General features: G+C 41.3%; 1 protein-coding gene across 1 annotated transcript; it reads right to left on the bottom strand.

Annotated features, from left to right (window-relative positions):
* Positions 1-1,159: 1,159 nt before the first annotated feature.
* Positions 1,160-16,795, bottom strand: LOC106583042 (EGF domain-specific O-linked N-acetylglucosamine transferase). Its single transcript, XM_014166800.3, is given in 17 exon segments — positions 1,160-1,938; positions 2,184-2,286; positions 2,658-2,777; positions 3,016-3,050; positions 3,052-3,078; positions 3,269-3,337; positions 5,312-5,398; positions 6,328-6,399; positions 6,484-6,576; positions 10,541-10,644; positions 12,295-12,401; positions 12,593-12,697; positions 12,943-13,037; positions 13,137-13,245; positions 13,399-13,499; positions 14,256-14,508; positions 16,645-16,795. Coding segments are annotated over 16 exon segments (1,569 nt in total). The 5' UTR covers positions 14,451-14,508; positions 16,645-16,795; the 3' UTR covers positions 1,160-1,791.
* Between the last annotated feature and the right edge of the window lie 168 nt (positions 16,796-16,963).

Here is a 16,963-nt window from a genome sequence, read left to right as displayed (position 1 = left end):
TGACTAAAACCTGACCCAGATTACACAGGAGTTTAACACACTATATAAAGAAAGCAGTCTCAGGCCAATCAATGCAGTTCCACACATCGTGCAATCCTCTGCTGTGTAATCCTGGAATAAACTCATCTGTTGACTAATGTGTGGTGTTCTGCTGCCATCTAGCGGTGAACCGGTGTCACCAAATGCACAGGTGTGGCGGTTTTGAGGTCAGACAGATTTATGGTTTTTACAGAAAGATCTGAAACAGTGCCCTTTTGTGGGGAGACATTCCTCCCCAGTCCCCAGCTAAGTAAAATAATGAAACCCACAGAAAATAACTGTTTGAGATCAGCAATTCTTTTGGAAAAGTTCAGAGTGTTTCTGTTCATGGTCACCATCAAAGATTGACAAAAATTATGATTAATAAAATCACTGATGCTTAGCGCCAACGAGTACATTTGGAACCCAAGTGTCAAAAACATCATTTATAAACCCTATTTTTGGTCCTTCTGAAACTGTAAGTCTTTGTCAAGCAACTAGTTACTGACAAAAAAACCCACAATTTACTGTGATTTCTGTCTTAATTTGGAATAAATAAAAAATAATCTTTCTGAAAATGTTTATTCAAGTGTGCACTTTTTCATAAAAGCATCACATATAGCACAGAAGTCGATGCATGTACCCTGAAAAGATATACATATGGCACCACTCCCCAAAAAATGTAAATAAATATTAAGCTTCCAGTCAATGTCTCTATACCAAGGTGAGAGTCTCATCTTTCAGATTAAATTGGAACTGAGTTGACAGCCCATATCTTTCCAAAAATCTGATCATACCGCCCATATCGGCTGCCATTTTAGGTCGTATCGGTATGTCAGACTGGCTCAATCTGTCATTTCTCAGCCCTTGAGTATCACAGAAACACATTTTTCAGTTGCTACGGGTGAAATTTATCCAAATAACTGTTAAAAACATGAGACACACAAAAGCATATATTTTTTTAACATAAACTTGACTACAAATGTGTTAAAAATGTCAAATATATGTTTGTTTTGCAGAATTAAAGCTATTTACTTGTGTTACAAAAGTTTTTTATTTTATTATTTTACTGCTTGACAGGTGTTCCTTTGCAATCATTACCAATTTGGTCATCAACAAAAATAAGTTGCCACTTTTAGGGTTAAATTGAAAATATTTATTTCAAAATGTTTCCATGGCCTTGAATTATAAAATGACTTTACAAGTCTTTGCAAAACATCGACCAAAAGGTCTGACTCCCTTTCTCATAAATAAAACAGTGAGCTTTAGATTAATTCGATAGTTTGTGTGCGATAGGGACTAGAAAATACCTGCAAAGACCATTCTGAAGTGTTGTTCAAACTGGTACATACACAACATGCTGAAAGTTCCATCCCTGCCTGTCACACACAACTTTATCAGAAAACAAGCACATTGTTTAGAAATGAAACAAATGTTCTTTCTGGTAACCACACCAGTGGCAGCATGTAATACAAATGTGGCAATTGTTGTAAGGAGTGTATACTTTTCTCTAGCAAGGAAAATGGTAGCAGGCACTCATAAGGTTTGCCAAGGCCATTTGATTGGCCTTTATTATCTCTATTGAGATGTACCCTGGGCTGTGTTGGCAGGTAATAAATAGCTGAAAAGCAATGTTGTTAACTTAAATTTAACCTTGATAATATACAACGTCTTAAGTGTTAAAATGTACTTTTAGATTTCTAAGATGGCTGTGTTTGAGTCCGGGGGTTTGACTTCACCCGACTGTCCTGTATTCCTTCTGCTGCTGGGGGCTTACAGTTCATCACGGCTAGGCCGGGGCTTCCACTCGGGGTGGTTCAGGACGTAGTCTGCTGCTTTCAGCACCAGACGCATGAACTCCTCCACGTCAAAGGAGTAGTTGGTGAATTTAGGATGCGCCCCCAGGGTGGGATGGTGACCCTGTTTGTGAAATGTGTGTGTGTGTGGGGGGGGGGGGGGTGAAAGAAAGAGTCGTTATGAACACTGCAGGTCGGTGATTTGTGAGTGTCTGTGCGAGGCAATGCCAGTGTATATACTAAAGACAAAATGACAGATGAGTCTGGTAGTACATGCTGCAGCTACAGGTGAGGATTGGTAAGGTGTCTCTGGGGACCTGGGGCAGTGAGTTAGGTGGAGGTGGCAGGAGCGGTACTGGAGTGTCCCACCTTATCCTCTGGGAGCACTTTGTCCCTTTTTTGCCAAGTCGCATATCGGATCCCCCGCAGCCGAGCCAGATCTCGATAGCAGCTCTCATCCTGACAGTTATATCTGTGGAGAACAGATGCAGACACTTTATCTCCTGCTCTCACTCTCTTCTCTCAGTATGCCTCCCAGCCCTGCATGGCCCGGCCTGATGAATGCCTGTTTAATTAGGCCGTATTTCACTGCTGCACCTCATGGCTAAGGGCTAACAGAGCACAGCATGCTGCCAGACCCATCACACAGATAGCACTATATCCAGCACAGACGGCTCAGGGAGCGCTCTGCCCTGTTGGCCCGTACTACACCATTCACAGAGCATGGACGGACGGACAGACAGACAAGGATCCAGAGGAACAGACAGATACACAGACCCAGAAAAACCCAAAGACCTAAAGCTGTTTTAGACACACACAGACAGACTGAACAGTGTCACTCACAGCTCAAAGATGACGGCCCAATCAGGGAGGAAGAGCAGGTGAGTAAGTCCCGCCCCATGAATCCCGATGAAGATGTCAGAGTTGTGGGTAATCCTGAGTTGTTCCAGGAAAGGGACGTCCCTACAGACAAGACAGACAGTTATGACATTTAACTTACTACTTAACTCATAATACCCCTACTGACTTCACTCCAACATAGTACACCACTCAATATTTACCCCACTCTTATAGCGGTGTCAGGCAATAAAATACACCTGTTACTCAATTCCCTTTGTGCTGCTGCCTTATGTCCTCCAGCAGTACCATATCATTTATCCACCAATAATGCATCTAAAGAATACAAACTGTTCACACTCACTTGTATTTGTAATCCACCACTTTGACCTCGAGTGAAGGCCACGGTCTTCAGGGCATTTGCGAGCTGTATGAACACAGTGAGATGCATTCTCTGATCAATGAGAGGAACAAACACAGACACCGGCCGCATAAATCACAGGCATTTTACTCCGCCAGTTTAAATAAGATTTTAAATGGCCAGTTAAGAGCTGGAGGAGGCAGTAAATCAATTGAGGGAGGGAGAAGTGGGCAGTGCTGCCTCAGACTGGACTCACCTCCTGCTGGTTTAATATCTTACGGTAGTCTGTGCTGCGTGCTAACAACGTGACACGAATCTTCCCCTCCTGAAACCAGGAGCAGGGAGATCAGGAGTAGTGAGATGATATAAATAGGACATCTATATTGGATATGGTGCATTAACAGAAATCGCAAAAGATGAACTCCAGCATTTCACGTAATCCAGTTTTTCTCAATCGTGTAAAAGCATTCTTGGAAAAACTTTGTCGATTTTCAAAACAGTCTAAAAGAACCAGAACTCTGTGGCCTTTTGCAAAACAGTAAATGCACTTTCAAAATGTGGTTGCCTTCTCAAAACATTAATACAGTATATTCATGAAAATTATATTATACCATCAAAATGGCAAATGCATTCATAAAAATAAAAAAGATCGAGTCCAAGCAGACAAAACAGAAAGTTAGTCTGTCTTTTTAAAATCTCAGTAGATTAATACATGTTCTTAGCAGTCACTAAATCATGATGATCAAAACTGGAATTACAACTATCCAAAGGTGTACAATTATGGGCAATTACACTCCTTTTATGCATGTTTCACTAAACAATTTAATATACATCAAATCAAATATTATTTCTGATAAAAAGTCAAATAAAAAAGAAGCAATAAGGATTCATTCATCGGTATCATCACAATCAAATTCCATGTATTCAATACAAAGGTTGATTGGCTCATTGTTTTGTAGACTTTTCATTGGCGCACAGAAACACAATATAAATAAGGAAAGGAAAGGTGAACACAACTGATATGAATGTAAATCCCTCAATCCACATCAAAGCTCTATAATGGAAGGCCACATCTTTACATGTGGTAAAAACATTTTTTTATCTAAACTTGTTCCCCATTGCCTAGATCGTTCCCTATATTGTGCATGGTATGACACTGAGGTGGTGATTTAGACGTTAGTGCACAAGTATTTACTCATTACTGGAAACCGTGAACACAATTTCACACATTTATCTTTCAATCAAAACAATGTCGTAAAATTCACTTAACATTGAATGTTGTATTCAATGATGACATCTGCATTTAACGTTTAGCAAAAGTGTGTCTAAGATATGCAACACAGGCACAAAGGCAAGAAAATGATCTGAAGTTCTGTAAATGGATTTGAGCATTTGAACATTGCTGCTATAGATGCTTTTCAACTCAGATCCCAAAAATGCTTGTATGTGATTAAGAAAAACTGTAAACCCGTCCATAGCTTTTCAAGGACCTTAATCTCAATTTGATGTACTTGTAGAAAACCCCCACAACCAATAAGGGGCAGGCTCCCATCCAGAGGTGAAGTGGGAGTTTTCTACAGTATTTTATATTACATTTTTTTACACATTATATAGAGCTACAGCACAGAGAGTTGATATAACAAGTGAGAGAGCAAATGTCCTATACAGCATCACCATCTAGTGGCTAAAAGTCCTACAAAACTCAATTTCAGTCTCACTGGCATTGTACCATCTGAGTTGAAAATAGCCTGAGGAAGATACAACTCCTAAAGTTAAAAAAAGAGAAACTGTGAAAGTGATCAGCCACAAACCACACAGACTGTCAGGAGTAACCCAGAGGGAACACACCACATAATGCCAAATACGTGCATTTACCCAACTATAAAAGCATATTAGATGGATGACATGAAACAGCAGTGTGTGCATAAGGAGAGCTGATATTGTGATGAGTAGAACACAATGGTAGAGAGGAGCAGTCTGGTGTCTCCCTGGACCATTAATCAGAGGGATGAAAGGAGGAGCTGAGAGGAGCTGAGAGGGGGTCAGGGCCGGGCACACCTCTTATTCAGCTGGGAGACGGTATCGCAAGCACTGCCATCTCACAGGAAGGCTGTTAGCATATTCTTAGCATCAGCCGTGAATACACAATGAGCTGCATCCTCGCAACCGTCTTCAGTGGTCGTAAAGATACAGTCAAATGCACTCAGTCTGGGGTCGTAAAGACCAGTAAAGCCTGTATCGGTGAGCTACAGACCAGTGAAGAAAAGGTGTGTGTGCATGTGTGGTCAGTATTCCTTACCTTGGGTCCATCCTGTGGAATGTTGAGTCGATATAGAACATACTGGGAGAAGGCCCTGAACATCCCTTCACTGTGGCAGTCAGATATCTGCCATTAACACACCAAGACAAATCCATTAGCTCCCTCTGTCTGTCCCGCACGCACGCACGCGCGCGCACACACACACACACACACACACACACACACACACACACACACACACACACACACACACACACACACACACACACACACACACACACACACACACACACACACACACACACACACACACACACACACACACACACACACACACACACACACACACACACAATGTCCCTTACACACACGCATGTACACACACACTCAATGTCCCTCACACACACGCACGCACGCACACACACACACACACACACACACACACACTGAGAATTGTATTTTGATAGAAATCTGACAAATCCAAACACATTCCATACCCACACAGAAAAACACAACATTTAAAGCCATGCCTAGCACAGGTCTATGATTCCCTCCTACAGGCCAGAGCACAGCAGTCATAAATATAAACACATGAATATAAACATGACATAAGCAGCAGGAGCAATCCAAGGCATCAGATATGAGGCTAACCTATCAATATTTCACACCTCAAGGCTGACCCCCCTAGACCTACGTATTTAAATGATACCATCTTTACACAAATCTCCTTGAAATTATCATTTAAATAACTTAAGAGCTGGAGATGATGAGTACATAGCATAAATATTTGACCCAAATGACATGTTATGAGTTATGACCAAACTGGATAACAGATGATAAAGGAAAATGGCATGAGGAGGCGAGAAGCATGAAAGAAAAAAAACCCGGACATAAAGCCTGTGTGATCAAAATAAGAGAAGGCACGGAGGAAGGCACGGAGTCAGAAAGGCAGGGACAACCCAAGCAGCTCAAATGGATTCAGATTTCCTCATAGGCGGCGCAATCCTATCTCTATATTTTCATTACACATAAAGAGATACAGACAGAATACGAACCAGAGGTGTGTTATAGAACAGCCCATATCTCATCCTGGGGAGCAGGGAAAACACCACATCTTTGAAGCACACCTGTTTCAAGGTAATGGATAGGTTATACAACCATGAACGACCGCACACCCACACACACGCACACACTCTCTCTCTCTCTCTTACCCTTTTAGTGTCAAAAGTCTTCAGATGGATGATGTCATAGTCAGAGAAAGCCTTCCAGGTCTCACTGAACAGATCCCCATATCCATAAAAACTCTGAGAAGGAAGAAAAATACATCAGAAAGATGACTGAAATTCAGTTGCTTCATCCGACTGGCTAAACTTAATGTCAGATTTCATAGAGTATTATGAAACACTGTTTTGAATTATGGCGCATGTTTCATTAGAACTGTACTTGCCCAGCAGTCAGCCACCTGATTAAAGGTCCAATGCAGCCGATTTTATCTGAATATCAAATCATTTCTGGGTAACAATTAAGTACCTTACTGTGGTTTTAAATTAAAATTGTCAAAAAGAAACAAAAATAGCTTCTTAACAAAGAGAAAATGATCAAGCAGGAATTTTGCTAAGACTTTCTGTGAGTGGTCTGAGTGGGGAGGGGAAAACTGAAATGGAGCTGTTATTGGAATGCGCGACCAAGAGGGATAGAGAACAGTTGCTTCACAAGGTACACTACATGGCCAAAAGTATGTGGACACCTGCTCAACGAGCATCTCATTCCAAAATCATGGGCATTGATATGGAGTTGGTCCCCCCTTTTCTGCTATAACAGCCTCTACTCTTCTGGGAAGGCTTTCCACTAGATGTTGGAACATTGCTGTGGGACTTGCTTCCATTCAGCCACAAGAGCATTAATGAGGTCGGGCACTGATGTTGGGCGATTAGGCCTGGCTCACATTCAGCATTCCAGTTCATCCCAAAGGTGTTCGATGGGGTTGAGGTCAGGGCTCTGCGCAGGCCAGTCAAGTTCTTCCACACTGATCTTGACCAACCATTTCTGTATGGGCATTGTCATGCTGAAACAGGAAAGGGCCTTCCTCAAACTGATGCCACAAAGTTGGAAGCACAGAATCGTCTAGAATGTCATTGTATGCTGTAGCATTAAGATTTCCCTTCACTGGAACTAATGGGCCTCGCCCAAACCATGAAAAAAAGCCCCAGAGCATTATTCCTCCTCCACTAAACTTTACAGTTGACACTATTCACTCGGCAGGTAGCGTTCTCCTGGCATCCGCCAAACCCAGATTCATTCATCAGACTGCCAGATGGTGAAGCGTGATTCATCACTCCAGAGAACGCATTTCCACTGCTCCAGAGTCCATTGGCACCGAGCTTTACACCACTCCAGCCGATGCTTGGCATTGCACATTGTGTTCTTAGGCGTGTGTGCGGCTGATTGGCCATGGAAATTTCACGAAGCTCCCAACGAACAGTTATGGGGCTGACGTTGCTTCCAGAGTTTGGGTTAGCTTGGAACTCGGTAGTGAGTGTTGCATCCGAAGACATGCAATTTTTACACGCTACGCGCTTCAGCAATCTGCGGTTCTGTTCTGTGAGCTTGTGTGGCCTACCACTTCGCGGCTGAGTCATTGTTGCTCCTAGACGGTCAGCAACAGGTGTGGCTGAAATAGCCAAATCCACAAATTTGAAGCATGTCCACATACTTTTGTATATAAGTAAGCATTTCACTGTAAGGTCTACACCTGTTGTACTCGGCGCATGTGACAAATAAGATTAGATTTGATATATAGTGTATCTCTACCTGAAAAGATAGAATCTAAGTGACTGATATTTGGTATTCAGCAGTCATAAAAGTATGCCTTATTTACTTTGAAGAACTACTAAAATAGTTATTTTGTCAGACAGCATAGGCAGCAGCTCTCTAGATGAGATGATAACTTGGAATTAAATAATAAAGTAATCAAATAAAACAAATGTAAAATAAACAACTGAAATATTTGATTAAAGTAATGTGAATAAATGATGGTTAATAAGTGATAAGCAGTAATGGGCAGTCACACCATCACTTACCAACACAAGACTTAATATTATTGTTTTATTCTGTGTTGTAACAGCATTCAACCCACACAATGCATAGCGCATTTAATGTAAAAAAATAAATTAAAAAAAATCGAAAACAAAATGGACCTTGCTAAATTATCAAACTGAAACCGAACCGACCTTGTTCTATTATCAAACTGAAACCGAACCGACCTTGCTTTATTATCGAACTGAAACCCTAACTGACCTTGCTTAATTATCAAACAGAAACCGAACCGACCTTGTTTTATTATCAAACTGAAACCGAACCGACCTTGTTTTATTATCAAACTGAAACCGAACCGACCTTGCTTAATTATCAAACTGAATCCGAACCGACCTTGCTTTATTATCAAACTGAAACCGAACCGACCTTGTTTTATTATCAAACTGAAACCGAACCGACCTTGTTTTATTATCAAACTGAAACCGAACAGACCTTGCTTTATTATCAAACTGAAACCGAACCAACCTTGTTCTATTATCAAACTGAAACCGAACAAACCTTGTTTTATTATCAAACTGTAACCGAACAGACCTTGCTTAATTATCAAACTGAAACCGAACAGACCTTGTTTTATTATCAAACTGAAACCGAACAAACCTTGTTTTATTATCAAACTGAAACCGAACAGACCTTGTTTTATTATCAAACTGAAACCGAACAAACCTTGTTTTATTATCAAACTGAAACCGAACCGACCTTGCTTTATTATCAAACTGAAACCGAACCAACCTTGTTTTATTATCAAACTGAAACCGAACCGACCTTGCTTTATTATCAAACTGAAACCGAACCGACCTTGTTTTATTATCAAACTGAAACCGAACAGACCTTGCTTAATTATCAAACTAAATTCGAACCGACCTTGCTTTATTATCAAACTGAAACCGAACCGACCTTGTTTTATTATCAAACTGAAACCGAACCGACCTTGTTTTATTATCAAACTGAAACCGAACAGACCTTGCTTAATTATCAAACTGAATCCGAACCGACCTTGCTTAATTATCAAACTGAAACCGAACCGACCTTGTTTTATTATCAAACTGAAACCGAACAGACCTTGCTTTATTATCAAACTGAAACCGAACCGACCTTGTTTTATTATCAAACTGAAACCGAACAGACCTTGCTTTATTATCAAACTGAAACCGAACAGACCTTGCTTAATTATCAAACTGAAACCGAACAAACCTTGTTTTATTATCAAACTGAAACCGAACAGACCTTGCTTTATTATCAAACTGAAACCGAACAGACCTTGTTTTATTATCAAACTGAAACCGAACAGACCTTGCTTTATTATCAAACTGAAACCGAACAGACCTTGTTTTATTATCAAACTGAAACCGAACCGACCTTGCTTTATTATCAAACTGAAACCGAACCGACCTTGTTTTATTATCAAACTGAAACCGAACCGACCTTGCTTTATTATCAAACTGAAACCGAACCGACCTTGCTTTATTATCAAACTGAAACCGAACAGACCTTGTTTTATTATCAAACTGAAACCGAACAGACCTTGTTTTATTATCAAACTGAAACCGAACAGACCTTGTTTTATTATCAAACTGAAACCGAACAGACCTTGTTTTATTATCAAACTGAAACCGAACAGACCTTGTTTTATTATCAAACTGAAACCGAACCGACCTTGTTTTATTATCAAACTGAAACCGAACAGACCTTGTTTTATTATCAAACTGAAACCGAACAGACCTTGTTTTATTATCAAACTGAAACCGAACAGACCTTGCTCACTATTGTTAGATGAAAGGCCATTCCTTTCCATCTCGCTGTCATTTTCTCTCCCTCCCTCTATCCTTATTCTTCGCCTCCACAGAGAGAAGGGGGAACAAAAGACAGGATAAAGTTTCCCATAAATCATTCTGTTTTACACCCACTGCTTCACCTTAATCTCCTCCACAAGCAAGTGGTCAAATGTGAAACACAGCACATCGATACACAACACTCTGGTAAACAACCATTCTCTTGCTTCTTTTTGTACAAACACCTTTGGACAAAACATTCAGCTTGCGAGGTGACAGCAACATGGTGGAATCTCTAATTAGTCTATTGGAGGGCCCAGCTAAGCCATCACCATATTTCTTGCACTTATTCAATCGTCTCAGATCAGTGAAATTGAGATGGGCTGCAGAATATTGTACTTACTGTGTCCCACATGAGGATTTTGATGTCTCTGCTGAAGGAGTTGTTGATGTGCTGGGAGATGTACAGGTTGACAAAGTCACAGAAATGATGGTACATGTTAACCCCTGCCAAAAACACACATTCAGGTTGATCCATCACATCTCACTCAGTACCTCTGTTAAGGCTGTGTCACGCAAAGCAATTTGGATGCAATTTCTTTTGCAGATGCAAGTTACAAGTGACATCTCCAGCAGGTTTGCATGAAATTGCATGCAACATCCAATCCTGTCACACATCACATCATGGTTTCATAAATTATTTGTTTATTCAAACGTTTGGTAATTGTAACAGCATCGACATAGACAAAATGCTGGCTGTACAATTTACCTAGCTAGCAAAATGTTGCCTATTTTCCTAACAGGTTTTACCAAGATAGCTAGATAGCTAACCAAGGTAGCGACAAGCTAAGCTAGCTAGATAGTGCAGTTCATGTTGGACAATTTCAGTTGAAACTGGACAGAGAAAGGTCTGGGTTTACTTTTAAAAATGTTTATTGACTGGCAGACCATATACATGACTAGCCATGATATCTAGAGTTTTTTATGCATTTCCCATTTGGCATGTCTCTTTTGTCGCAGTTTGCAGCAGCACTGACAGCTATGTTGACCTCACAACTCGGTCGAAGTTCCGAACGGCACAATATGACAAGTCATGTCAACATTTTTCTGCTCACTGATTGGACATTGTATAGAGTCAGCTGCGGGAAATAGGATTGATTATGTCTCTTGTGATGCAATGCAACTAAGTTGCAGGCTATTGTTTGGGGGGTGACACACGGAGCAACCCAGATGCAACATTGTTGCAACAACATCAATTGTGTCCAGATTGCTTCGTGTGACCTCGGCTTTCCCGTGTCACTACCATAGAAATAGAATGCATAGATAGGCCATCTCCATTCTTGTCATTAATGACATCATAGCTGAACTGGCAGACATTTTGAGTGTACCCATTCCTAAGTCGAAAAAATACAGGTTATGACATCGTAATAATTTTATGCATTAACGTTAGAAAATAAGCACATTCATTGGACCAGTACCATTGCTAATACTAAAGGATTAGTATTGAAAACATGACATGCGGTCGGGAAATCAGGTAATAAAGTGGCTGTAGATAATCTGAAAGACATTTAAATAGAATGACATTAAAACAGTTAGGCTATGTGTTTGCAGACTAGTTAGCTGAAATTCACTACGATTGGGTATATTTTCCACTTTCATGGCAAACTTTCTGTACTGCTAACATTCACTTCCAGTCATTTTCACTCCGGTGCTGGCCCAATGAATTTGTTTATTTCCGAACGCTTCTGCATGGAATTATTATATTATCTTAACCTTCTCAATCTTCAACCTAGACCATGCCAGAAAGTAAAAGCCGGAGGTTTACCCTTCAATCTGTGCTGTGATTTGTTGAGTCAACTCAACTGACATGGCAAAAAATACATTCCATTACATGACCCACATCAGTTAGCATCATTTGAATGAACATTCTACATTACCATGGCAACCCAGCATCAGATGATAGAACATTTTTAAATATCATGGAAATGATTGCATCACAATACCAGGCAGCCATTGCGAGTGTACCCATGAGCTTGCAGTCAAATTGCCAGGGTTCCAAGCATGTTCTATTCATTTTATTTATATGGTCACTACAGTGTACGCAAACAGAATGTGTTATTTGATATTGTACGAAAAAGGCATGAAGACTGTGCCCACCTGCATCAAGCTTCATGAATACAGTAGGTTTCTCAAAGATGATGTCACAGTGCTCTTCATCTGTGGGTTTGAAGTCCAGCTCTGTGTATGTCTGTAGTTCAGCATACCTTGGGAGGGGAAAACATGCGTTTCAGAGTATATCATGCCTGTGTTATTCATAGTCACAGACGTGACCATCAATCAATCAAATTGAACCGTTTTACTTTTGTTACAGAGAGAAATGTTCTTAGTAAGAAGAAACCTTGATATGAATCTGACAGTTCAGAGAAGGTCATAAGGAATCTATGTGTTGTCTCACCAGGACTGCAGAGGGCTCTTGTGCTCTCCTTCTGCGGCCAGCGCTCGGCGGTTCAGACTGCAACGCCCCCCAATCTCCCCCTCCTGGAGAAAGTCCTCCTTATACCTGCAGAGAAAACACAGGTGAGTCCCACACTTCTTTCATTTTATTATAATTTCGTTCATTAGGCCAAGAGGAGGGTCTGTCATACTGCTTTCACCTATCCTGCCTGTCAGGTCAATGACGATGAAGAGACAAGCAAATGTAAGAAAGACTCAATAAAAACTGAAGTACTAGGATTCTTCCCACACAGGAAAACAAGGAATCCAGATGGGGCTCTAGACAAGACGTGTCCCCAAGGGTACACTGACCTCTCATGACCCCTGCGAGGGTTCCGCAGGTCCAAGTACAGATTGGTTGCCCTGCAGAAGCGAGTGTGGCTGGTGCATTTCAGAGACGAGTCTCCCTAGAAATAAAATGTGAGCGTTTAGCAAACATATTTTCTGTTTATCAGTGTGGATTCCTGAGTCCTGTGTGCAGCTGCACTAGAGGAGGAAGGGTTTACAGGATTGGTGGCCTTGCAGAGAGTCTTCATCTCACTAAGGCGCTCCCTGACGTAACCAAAGTCTGCCTGTTTCCAGAACAGCTCCTGAGCTGCCTCCAACGAGCTGGCCCTAGGGAGGACGAAGAGCTCTGTTAGGTCAAACCAGTGGCAGAAATAAATGATGCACATCCACATGTATGACAAGAGCTTGACACAATACGCTAATGAATAAAATGAAACAATATTGTTGTTAGTGAATGCAGAGAGGGGGATTGTATTGTACCATCCGGAGTCAACCCTGGTGCAGACAGGATAGCCAAAGCAGTTCTCTGGGGCACAGTTCTTCTCATACCCCCAGCAGGCCGACACATCCAGCAGAGCATCCTGTTATAAAACATTAAAGGGTGGGGAAGGGGGAGGCAGAAACTAAAAGACATGCTAAACACTTGGATGGAACTTAAAATATCCCACTAAAAACAGCCTACTTGTACCACCATGATACACAAAACATCAGTATGTGGTCACTGTCAAACACTGTAAGCTTTCAATTGTTTTAGGCTTAAGCTCTAAACTTAAGTGTTACTTTCTGTCCACAAGACTATGGCTGCTTAGACAAGAGATTTAAAATGAGCTAATCCCCCTCCACACTGTGTATGATGATAACAAACATGGTAGTCATAGGGCCCTATTACTGACAATAATAATAATAATAAATGACATTTGCAAATTTGCGCTTCATTACACAAGAATAATCTCAAAGTGCATAAAATCAAATAAACATAAAAATAGTTTAAAAAATGAAATACTGTATATCTAACCATATCAGGAAAGCAACAATCAAAGTCTAGGAGGAAGGACATAATGGTAGGTTCCGCCGATAGAGATTAGCTTTAAAAAAAAAACAATGGTCTGAACAGCGCTGAGATTATCAGGAAGGGAGTTCCATTGGTGTGGTGCATGGGAGGACAAGGCACAGTCCCCCATAGAGTAGTTTGGAGTGGCTTGAACATAAGGTGCGTGGAGGTTCATAGGGGGAGAGTAGGTCTGACAGGTAGGCGAGTCCAATTAATAATAATACAGTAATAATAACACAGTAGCTCACCCTGTATTATTAAAAACCAATGAAAGTACAGTTCTTACTTTAAAAGGGCAGAGCGGGTCCTCTCGACAGAGCCTGGCCACTCTCTTGTTATTGCGGAGGAAGTAGGAGATATGGTGCTGTGGCAGTGCGAGGCTGCTGTAGTGAAGTAGTGGTTTGTGGTTGGTGTTCTCAGCTTCCTCAGCAGTTACCACAGCGTAAATACAGACCATGACCAGTGCTACCAGCTGCAGCATAGTCAGTCCCACACAAACACATGCGAGAGTCACCTTGGTTTACCTCACAGCACAAACTCTGTGCAGTGAGAGAGAGAGAGAGAGAGAGAGAGAGAGAGAGAGAGAGAGAGAGAGAGAGAGAGAGAGAGAGAGAGAGAGAGAGAGAGAGAGAGAGAGAGAGAGAGAGTAAGAGAGAGCAAGAGAGGCAGACACACTGTAATCTAGGGTAAGGGATGGCTACCGCAGTTTACAAGTTTGTGGGAAAAGACTATAGTGTGGGAATCTGCATTGAGGCAGATCTGAACTCCATATAGTAGAAGTCCTGTTGCAGGAAATATTTGTGACCTTTTTCCTGCCATTGTTCAAGCAATCATGTCTGGGATAGGGGAAATTGACATAAAAAAAACAAGTGCAGGACGGGTATGACCAGTGTTTAATTTGAGCCGGATCCTGCCGGAACAGGATCCGCCACCTCTCAGATTTGACTTTGTTTGTTCCGGCACCTATTTGCCCAGATCTGGTACCTCTCGCGGCATGATTTATTAATTATTCCACTGTTCACACTTTAGACATTAGAATAAAAGCGATCAGTATTAAATCAAGTTGCCTCCTTGTTATTTCTCCCGCCCTCCAGAAAGACCATCATGTAAAAGCGTGGTGATCCTTCTATGTAATCATTCTATCCTGACACACTGACTCCAGACCTGCTCTATTTGTTGATAGAGGTTATGGGGAGGGCCAATGGTGTAAGTAACTGATCTAGACACAGGTATTAGTGGTCAGCTAGTGAGCCCTCAGGGAAAAAAAGGGTTTTGAACATGCCTGAACCAAGGCGCATTTGGTGGCAGCAAGCCTTGTAGACAAGGCTAACGAGGACACCCAGGTTAACACAATATATATATAGACACTACAGCCAGTCTTCAGGACAGCCTTAGGAGGCTAAACTTTACAGCCATATGCCCGTTCATGGCTTTGAGCAAGAATTTGACTCTCAGGAGTTAAATGGACTTGAGATGGGGAGAGTCATTGTGGGAGGTAAAAAAAATAAAAATCTGAGTACGTGCTTCATATTATCACATAGGTAGGAGGCCTATATATTCTCATGCGTGTTCTTCTGTAGTCTACATTGATTATTTTATTTGAAGTTATTGTAATGCAACTGCAGGGAGCAGGTCTCGAACCCTCGACCTTCTAGCCCGAAGTCCAGCGCGCTATCGACTGTGCCGCAAAAGCCTGCTCAAGCGGCAGAGTCGATATCCGCGCTTATAAACCCAGGGTCGTTACATTATGTTCCGATAAAGTGATATTTGCTCTAGTGCTACATTGATGTCATAAACATTATATGGAATTCGGGTCTTGTAAGCCCCACAGCTGAGTATAGTATGTGTGCATATGGTGGGTGTTCTGCAGTGTAGTCTAAAAATGTTGCTGTACATTGATGTCTAGAAAATTAGGCTATAAGAAATGTAGACCTGTGTAAACCCCGCAGCTATACTCAAGTACGTGGGCATACTGAAGTGACGTCTAAAATGCTTTGAATTCATTAGCACCTTGGAGAGTGCTGTCCGTTACACCACCATAGTAGGCTACTTGGCTGCTACGTTGTTTGACAATTTGTTTCCCCTCAATCTGATGCTTTTGAGCCCGTGGGGAAACACCACGAGGCTTCAAAAATATGTTTTTGGTGTAAAGTGTTGCTCCCTTAAATTAAATCCGTCTAGACGTTTCTCAGGGAGTGTCGCAGGCCGGCTACTGTATCAAATGAATAAATTGTTGCTTCCACAACACAATCGTTATATTGATTGCGACAATGGAACACACGCTATAAACCATACACGCACAGTGACTGACACATTATCCGATTTTCAGTAGTTGTTCACCAATATATAATTATCTGAAGTTTACGGGGTTCTATCACTGCTCCAGAGCTCCTTACCAAGTTGCAGCAATATTATTACACGACCATTACAAAACGCCCATAATAAAACGTCTGGATTAGTTTCACATTGCTCCATAAATCATCCCGGCCCCGCTACCCAGATATCATCAGTTCGGAACTTTTTGGTGGCACCGCTATGGCTGGTACACAACTAAATGCATTCCGAGTGAAGTGATAGAATCTGCAAACTTCCAAAATCAACTTCCCGTGAATAAAATAAAGTTTATGTGGTCGATCAGAAGACTAAACTACACATTTATTAAACCCGGCTCTTACCTTCTGCAAACTAAAATGTAGAAACTCCAGGTCGCCATAACACCGGAAACTTTACACCGGCACGCAGTGTACTATTAGTCACAAGGTGGAGATGTTGGATGTAGTTCCGACTTGCAGAAGTGGTGTATCTACAGTTAGATTTGCATACAATTCTGGGGGGAAAAAAACGTATATCAACAATGAATCATCACCCATCCCAATACATTGTATTTATTTATTAATGTTAAACCCCAAATAGTAATATTTAAGCATCTTGCAAATAAACACGTTCATGTCTATGCCACATGTGATCTGTGAGAAATCTTGTAGAGTGACGACA

This window comes from Salmo salar, chromosome 22, assembly GCF_965601325.2.
Source record: "Salmo salar chromosome 22, fSalSal1, whole genome shotgun sequence".
NCBI classification, from domain to species: Eukaryota; Metazoa; Chordata; class Actinopteri; order Salmoniformes; family Salmonidae; genus Salmo; species Salmo salar.
Note: the sequence above shows the minus strand (reverse complement) of the source record. Positions and strands in the feature narration are given on the sequence as shown.